The sequence below is a fragment of the Gavialis gangeticus genome, unplaced genomic scaffold (assembly GCF_001723915.1).
Source record: "Gavialis gangeticus isolate Ggan-Ray unplaced genomic scaffold, GavGan_comp1, whole genome shotgun sequence".
Classification (NCBI taxonomy): domain Eukaryota; kingdom Metazoa; phylum Chordata; order Crocodylia; family Gavialidae; genus Gavialis; species Gavialis gangeticus.
In genome coordinates, this window is record NW_017728973.1 from 3,530,716 (window position 1) to 3,539,789 (window position 9,074).

Below are 9,074 nucleotides of genomic sequence, written 5' to 3' on the forward strand. Positions count from 1 at the left end.
ATGCTAAGTTTTAGCCAGCATAGCATAGCAAATTTAGGACTTTTCCCTCAAGGGGTATCTCCACACTGTATTACCTAACATATGTTGAGCTAACATCTGACTGCTCCACAGAGGGTGCATCTACATGAGACATTTATTGCAGTTGCCTAATTAGCTCATCAGTAAAGTATAACCAGTCTAGGCTGCCTGCTGGCTAACCCTGCACTGAAACACCCTCATGCCCCAGCTAGCCCCTCTGCAGCCCATTGATCTGGGTCAGAGCAGCCTTGGACTGGCAGGCTGACCTTCTCAGGACCCCTGCCAGCTCGGACTGTGCCACCCTGGCTCAACGTGCTGCTGCCCTGGGGGCATATGTAAACACTGTGCCTGGGAGCAATAAACTACAGCATGAACTGCACCAAAGTTTATTGTGTCGCCTTAATATTTAGGTGTAGATATGCCCGGAGGTAACGTGATTGAAGACATGAGTGGTGAGGTTGGGATTGACAATCAGCTGATTTTTGGTCCCATCCCACCCACTGCACCAGAGTCTTAAACCAGCTTCCATGTTGGGGAGGGGAAAGGGGAGGCTAGGACCAACAAACAGCTGTTTAGCAGTTCCAGACCCCCACCTCACCAAAGCAGCTCTTGTGCAGTATGAGGGCTGGGACCAACAAATAGCTGTTACCATCCTAAAGTTGTTTTGCTATGATGGCACTCAGTATGTGTTTTACTGCTTGAACACTAGTGTTTTAAGTGCAGTTAACACGTGCTAAGTATAATGTGTGACAAGGCCCTGAAATGAGTTGCTGATCTTCCTTGTTTGTTAGTTTAGATTTATAGGAGCTGTTTGTTAGTCCTAGCCCTCCCCCCCGCCCCACCCCACTACACTGGAGTCTTCAATGCTTCAGCCACTTAGGACTGGTTTTATTTAGATCCTAGTAAGCACTACTATGTGACTGCTCAGAAAACTTTCTAACTCATAGTAATGCTTAGTATGATCTAAATAAGACACATTCTAAGTGTGATGTGTGACAAGGCCCTCATGTTGGCTACTAAACATGCAGCAATAACATTTTACACTATTAACATTAGCCACTGTCAAAGCATAAGGTGAGGGGTTCTATACAACAAGCACATAAAAATTCCCTAAGTCAGTCATTGTTTTATGTCTTCTTGATAAAAAAATATATACGATAGGTTGCATGCAACAATTTGCCTGAATACAGTACTGAAGTAGGGTATGTCCCCTACCATAACACCTCTGGGTGGTTAATACATGGATGAGTAATGCTATTTGGCATGCACATGTTAGCACACTCCTTCATGAGTCATCTTTATTTCCTGTTCACATATATTTAGCTTCAGTCAGCCAAGTAAAAGTTCTTCAGGGAATCAGATAATTTTTACTGTTGCTGTGAATTTCATTATATGCAAACCACTCAGCCTGCACAATTTATTTTTCCTTGAAAACAGTTGCTAAACATTAGTCTGTGTCCTGTGTAATGAATATTCAGGAATAACTGAAAGGAGAGGGCAAAAGCCAGGGATGGAAGATAAGGTATAAGTAACACTCACCAATGTTTAATTGCAACCTTTCAGAAGTTGCTATATTCCATCCTCAAAATCCTGACCCATCAGTGAGAGTTATTCTGAAGAAGTAGTACAGCTAACTTGTATTTTCACTAGTTGTTTGAGCTAATCCTTACTATCTCTTGGAAATCTGAACTGTAGTTTTCCTGCACATGCAGATAAATTTCTCCTGAAAACATGATTGTTACTGTTCCCATTTGCCTTCAGATTTAAAAATCATTATTACCATAAACATGAGAAGTACAGATAAATGATCAGGAGAGGAGATTATGAAAAAAGGGAAAGGAGAAGGGGAGATGAAATGCAGAACAGATGACAAATTGAATAAATGGGGAAGAGGAGAGGTAGAGAGAAAAGAAAAGTAGAAAGGGGGGAAAAGAAGGAGGAAAAGTCAAATTGATTTAAAAAAAAAAAAGATTTCTATGTTGCTGGCTCTGAGCCTCAGCTGTAGCCTGAAAACTTTGTACTCTTGTATTAGAGCAGTGGTTGTCAACTGTGGGTACACATACCCCTAGGGAGTACTTAAAAAGGTTGAAGGGGGTACACAGCCTGGCAGCTGGGTCCAGCAGGTAAGCTTGTTGTGGGACGAGGGAGTGGGGCAAGGGCTGCCTAGCCAAGGTAGGGTGCAGGACTGAACCACGCAGGGAGAGATGGCTCCCCCCACTACATGCACCCTGCAGGGCATGGGGGGCATGTGTGCCCAGAACTGGCATGGGGTGGGGCGAGCTGGGGTTGGGGCTACACCGGGCTCTTCCTGGTGGTGGCTGGGCTATGCTGCACTCTGGATGGATGGTGGCAACACTGGGAAGGGGATTGGGGGGACTAGGTCTAATTTTAGGGTGGTTGCAGTCCCCTCCCATAGCCCCGCTCCCATAGGCCCCTGCAGTGAGGGAGGGAGTGGGACTGGAGCAGGGCAGGCACTGTTGAGCCAGGACAGAGCATGGGGCAGAGCCGCAAGTAGCTTATCTGCGGGGTGTGGGAAGTGGCGGCTCCCATCTCTGCATGTGCCCTGGGAGGGCACAGAGGCCCTCAGATGTACTTGTGGGGTGTGGTGGGCTGTGGGCTGGAGCAGCGATGGGTTGCTCCTGGCAGGGGTGTTGGGATGGGCTGCACTGGGAGTGGAGCTTGGGGGCACTATGGTGAATTTTGGGGTGGCAGCAGCCCCTCCCTGCCTCAGCCCTCCCCCCACCACTGGGAACAGCCTGGCGCAGCCCTGGCCCCAGCCTGCCTGGGGACACTCACCCCCCCATGCACCCAGAAGGGGTACACTTGTTAAAAAATGTTGAAAGAGGCCCCCAATCCCCACATCCCAGGCTACATGAAAACAACCTAAACCCCCAAATCCCCAGGATGGACCAAATCTAGCTAAGAACACTAATTCTGGAGTCCCCAGGCTATACCAAGTTACCCCCTAGTCCTGTGAAACCCCCATTAACACCAAATCAAGCTACAGACCTCTAGACCCCCACCCAAGGTACATCAATCCAAGCTAAAGTCCCCTAGCAAGCCCCGAAATAGACCAAACCTACCTAAACCCCCTAAGCCTCCAGGCAGCATCATGCTAAGCCTTCCCCTCCAAACATCTCCCACGAGTGTCCTTAGAGGCTTAATAGGTTCATAATGTGACTAGGAGGTGTCTTGTGGACCTAGGCAGATGTGTTGCATCTGAAGTGAGCATGCTCAAAGGCAAGTATCCTTGTGTGATCAGCCAAAATTTCAAAAAGTAGTGGGAGTACTAATGAGTTGGGCACATAAGTCATAATTCAGGATTGCAGAGGGGTCTGAACAGGATAGCAAACATAGGATTGGGGTACAAACCCCACCTACCAGGCCCTGGTGCTTGTATGAGGTACAGTAGGATTTGACCCATGGTGTTAAATTCTGGCCCCATCTGAGGCAATAGCAAAATGACCATAGACTTGTAGAGTATCACCACTATTGTAGCAGCCCATCATGATTCCTGGCAGAAGATAGGCCAGACAAGGAAGGCAGCTTTCCAACACACCAATGATTGCAAGTTGCCAGCTGCAGGTATCACAGCTTGGGGCAGCGTATGTTGTTTCATCAATAGAGTTACACCTGATTTATACTGTGGTAAGTGAGAAGGGGATCCAACCTTATTTTTAATCCCTTCTCTCCCCCACCACACAAAAAAACCAAACCTGATCTAAAATAAAGATCAGAAAGCATACATTATTCAGATATGATTTTCCATACTTTTCAGAAGAAGGTACTGCTACAGTGGAAGTTGTTAAGATCTGCAAACAGTTTTCACTGATTACATCTGATTGGCAGTAGTAGACACATATTAATTGAGGCTAACCAGAAGCAGCAGGTCATGGCACCCTCACAGAGTGACAGGTGAAACTACAGAAGCCAAGACCTTAACAATATGGCAAGGCCTAGACTGAAGCTAAGCCATTAAGACTAAGGCATTTACCTCCCAAATGGGGACTGATTTGGCTAGAACTGTCTGCACATGAGTATGTGGTAGAGTGAAAATAACCATAAAGCCAAGAGAAGCATGCCTTGAGGGAAGCAGAGAGAGAGCTTCTTGGGGATAGGCTTAAAAACTGATCCGTGTTCTTCGTTCTTACAGAATGGCAGAAACAGGACTTTACATTCCTGCTTATTTCCAAGGAATGTATCAAAGGAATACATGATATGTTATCAGTTTCCCCTCCTTCTGAAGCTCAGTAAAACCCTGAATATTGGCTAAGTGCTTTGCCCAAGAGATAAGGGGTAGTAAGCTTTGGCATTTATCAATTTTTGTCAAGTAGCTGAAGCTGACTTTAGGAATTTCTCTACAAATACTGGAAGATTTGGGTCTGGTATGTCCTGTGTTCCATGCGGATAAAAATTAAAGGAAAGAAAATAATAACTATTATTAAAATTAATGTAACACAAACATAATATACAGCTTGCAAATCTTCTATTCCGGCAGATACACTTAGCTTTATATTAATATAAAAGCTTTAGCTTTTACTCCACATACAAATACATCCCAAGGGATTTTTTTTTTTTTTTTTGCCTCTTCACTACTTTAATATTAGTCATGCTGATGCAGAATAACATATGCATTTTCTCCCATTTAAAACAGTTTTACACCAATGGGCTTTCAGAGAACCAAGTTCAACAAATAAAGTACCAACAAGTTCAAAGACTTTTCATTCCCATTTCCTCATTTTCATTTGTCTACATTTAGATTACTTTTAAACACATTCATGTAACACATTATATTAATATGTGAGCAGTTACATTTGTATTCCTGTCAGTTCCAATTCTGCGTGTCAATTAAGCTTCACTTGCATAGCTATTTGAAGGATTAGTATATTATTTTGTGTAATATTAAGAATTCTGCTGACTTTTATTAATCCAGCCTCAATGATAACATTCTTTTACAGTTAAAAATCTAATATACTTAAAAAATAAACAAACCTGTACTTTAAACAGTTTGTTTATTTCTTTCATTAAGACTTATTTATATTGCCCAAGACCTATAAAACTTCAGGATCCATGCTGTACATCATATGGTCACTGTATTTTGCATTTCCATGTGTTCCTGTGGAGATGACACCTTTCTGTTCACACAAAGAACTTTTTGTATTGCTCTTTCCAGAGTTTCTTTGCTTGGTTCTTTCAAGTAGATTTGTAGCTGATGCCCATAATCTCTTTCCAAGAAGTCCTTTGCTGCTTGCCGGTTGGTTTCCCTCAACTTTTCCAAAAGATATTTTTCAGTTTCTTCCTCTAATATACATCCATCTTCTATCTCTTCATATGTTCTCCCTTGTCTGTGGGCTTTGCAATACCAATAAGGGAAAAGTGTGTACACTGCAGCAGTTATGGCAATGACACAAAGGGCAGTTAGTCCTATCCACTGGAAAAAAAAAATCACAAATTGATAATTTACATGTGACTTCATAAATCTTAGGTTTCATTCAAACAGACATGTTCTGTTTTTAAACTACTTTGTCATAAAATCAGAAAACATCCCTGCCTGTGTTCTGACTCCACTCCCAGTGCTTGTCATGGCGCTGGAACCTGTGACTGCTCAGGAGAGTCCAGAGCAGCTACTTTAAAAATTGGGGTTTTTTTAAAACAATTTCCTCACACGCTTCCTGGTATGCCAGGGAAATGTCTCCACATGCCACTAATTGGCATGCATGCCGGGGGGTGCTGATCCCTGATCTAGCCCCTCCAGACCCTCTCTCTCAGTCTCAAAACCACTTCTGTGTTTCTGCCTCTCCAGGGTCTACTACCCAGAGCCTTGGGTTTCACAAACATGTTGCCTGACCCTTTAGGCAATGGCAGTAGGTCCTTAGGCCTAGCTACCCAGCTTGGGTTCCTGCCTTAGGGTTCTTGTGCCTGCACCTCTGACCTCCTCCTCCAATGAAAGGATATCACACAGAGTATTGGTCAACCTCCTTATCCCCTCTTATAGCCACTTCCAGTTCACCTGGTGTCTGTAAAACAGAAATTTCAATTTCAATTCCTCCTCACTTTGGGTAAATGGTTACAGTCCAGAAGTCAAGGTTTTGCCCCTCTGGCCTGCTACATGAACAAAAAAAGAATCCCAACAGAAACCTATTCCCCCTCCAGGGCTACTTCATCAATCACAGCCTTCTCTCTATCCAGTAAGGACAAACCAACCTTGCCTGCAATCAGGGCTCAGCTGACCTTCTTGCCTCTGAGGTCAGCTTTTACATTCCCTAGGCCTGCAGTTCCCAACCTTGGGGTTCTAACAATATAAAATGGGGTCACAAAGACACTCAATGGTGTTGGCTGATAGGGATATGGGTTTTCCATTCACTGTGGATTTTCTCTTTTAAAGTTCTAGACTGCAAGGGGCTACTTGGGTCGTGGGGGGAGAAGGAGGAGGGCAATCAGGCAGGGGGTGCCATGTGCATGTGCACGTGCATACATGCATGTGGCAGCCAAGCAGCATCGAGAGCAGCTCCCTCCAAGTAAGTCTGTGGGAACAGGAGAGGACAGATGGAGGGCCCAACAGTGAGGGAGGAAGGGAGAGCAGCAGGGCTGGGGCTGGGGACGCTGCCCAGCTGGGCTCATGTGGGAAAATGGGGCCTGGCTGGGGAGGAGGATGGAGCCACAGGCAGCTTGTCTGCCAGGGGGGTGGCTCCCCACTGCTGCACACACTCCTGGAGAGGGGGGCATGAGCCCCCAGATTTGGATGCAAGGCAGGGTCAGGCTGCCAGATGGTGGCTCAGGGCTACCTACCCTCCTTCCCTTCCCCTGGGGCCTCTGTAGCAGAGCAGGGCAGGGAGGGTTGGTGCCACTGCCAGGAGCTCCATGCCGGCTGTGCCACCATGGCAAGGTACCACTTCCCAATCCAGCAGCAGTAGGGGGCACAACTCCATGCTGCCACTGCTGCCAGGCAGGCAGGGGGTGCCTCGCAATGGTGGTATGGCTGGCATAGGGCTCCTGGCAGTAGCACAAAGCCTCCCCACACTCCTGTGCTGAGTCCCACCTGCTGGGCCATGGAGGCCCCTAGGGGAGGGTGGGGCAGAAGGTGCCGAAGGGCAGGGAACCCTGAGCCCACAGCAGGAAGCCTGCATCCTCCACCTCCCCCACTCCATGGGCTCTACTCTGGCCACAGCAGTTGCCATCTCCTGCAGGCAGTGGCTGGGGCTTGGGCACTGCTGGGGGGCAGGGGGCTGCAGGCTGGGAGTGAGGGGCACTAGCAGGGCCAGGGGGCTGTGGGTCAGGAGTGAGGGGTACTTGGAGGGTGGAGGGCTACAGGTTGGGAGTGAGGGGCCATGCTGAGGAAATGGGGTCATAAATGGGGTCATTCTGAGGGAAAATGTGGCAGGGCACTGTTTTTGCCTGCCACTTTAAGACGTGGGGCCAAGCAGCCAGCAAGTGCTTAATTGCAGTGGCCATTTTAGAGCTCTGGCCACCCATATAAACAGGGCGTTTTGCTGCTCGCTGGAAGTGCACTAACATCACCTGGCTGTAAGTCTTCATGGAACACTCCGGAGGTAAGGAAGGAGTTGTATGGGATGGTCAGGAGGCTTCTGGTCCTGGGCATGACCTAAAACTGCACCCTTCTGAGAGTGGGTGGTCTGGTGGGGTTCTCAGTGGCGTGGGAGCCCCCAGGAAATGCCAGGCCAGTTACCACCCCGGTGAAAGGTGGGCTGGGGTGCCTTAACCCCAGCTCGCACAACCGGGTGGGTTTCCCCCCTGTAGGGTTTGGAAGGTGGATCCCAGTGAGAGAGTGGGGCCATAGACTCAAAAAAACCTGTCTTGACATCCCCTGACATCCCCAGGACCAGAAGGGTAGAAGGGCTAGGGGCCCACCATGAGGGACACCCAGAGCTGAGGGCCTAGGTTTCCAACTGGCTTGGAGGTGGGGCCAGGGCCAGCAGAGCCAAAAGTCCCAGGGGGATCACACCCATAAGGGGGAAGCAGCTCAGGGAGCTATGCAGCCTAGAATGAAGGCAGATTAGGCTGCCTGAATGGAGGGATCCACGTGGGGTTCAAACAGAGTGGGGCTGGTGACTGTAAGAACAGAGAATGCCATCTGCGAAGCATGGGCTGCGGTGTAGGGGAGGTATGGTGCCGCAGATAGCACCCCCTGGCATCAGGGCAAGAAATGGGCAGCCTCTCGCTTAATTAACAACAACTAATTAATTAACAACAAGGCGTGGCAGGAGGAGAAGACGGGCAGTTAGCCCAGAAACAGGTGGGCGGGCCACAGGGAAATCAGCCCTGAGAAGGTTCCCCTGTTACAGAAAGGTTGGGAAGCACAGCCCTAGGCCCTCCCTACTTACCTGACCTATTTTACCTGCCAGGGTCTCCACAGTGTTCATGCCAGTAGGGAGCTTGCCACTTTGCTTTCCCTGTCTCATTTTCTGGCCTCTGGTTCCTGCTGGCCCAAAAGGTTCAAGCCTTAAAGGGGCCCTGCTACCCTTCTGGGCTTTTCCATCCTTTCTCCATAACAGTTGTTTGACCTCTTAAAAGATGTCACCAAGCTGTGTGGAGCTGAAAGCACTCTCAGGGGTAGAATTAGGATTTGGAATTTGTTGCATAAACTGGAGAAATCATCTAAAATTAAATGAATAAAATTCAGTAAAGACAATTTTGAAGTTCTGCACTTGGGACAGAATAACCATATGCACGAATCCAGACTGAAGTACCGCAGAAAAGGCCATGGGAATTATAGTGGACCATAGTATGAATATAAACCAACAGTGTGCTTCTGTTGTAAACAGCCAAGAGCATGTTGGGCTGTATTAGTAGGATTGTTACTTTCAAGTCACTTCTGCTCTGTTTGGCACTGGTGGGGCCTCACACAGAGTATGTTGTCCTGTTTTGGGTGCTATGCTTCAGGAAAGACATGGCCAAATTAGAAAGTCTGGTGTAGAACCATGAAAATGATTTGGGCTCGGGACAGAAGTTGCACATAAACCAGTTTAAGTGATCCAAAAATAGTTTAAACCTGTAACAGAACAGAAGTTCAGTGCATATAAACCAGTTTCAAAATG

The 9,074-nt window shown here is 47.4% G+C and overlaps 1 protein-coding gene across 1 annotated transcript in view; it reads right to left on the reverse strand.

The window, feature by feature from the left end:
* Positions 1-4,499: 4,499 nt before the first annotated feature.
* LOC109290230 overlaps positions 4,500-9,074 on the reverse strand; it is a 13,218-nt gene continuing 8,643 nt past the window's right edge. The window contains exon 2 of the mRNA XM_019506640.1: positions 4,500-5,449. Within this exon, the coding sequence (XP_019362185.1) occupies positions 5,099-5,449 (351 nt within the window). The 3' untranslated portion in view covers positions 4,500-5,098. The remainder of the gene's footprint in view (positions 5,450-9,074) is intronic.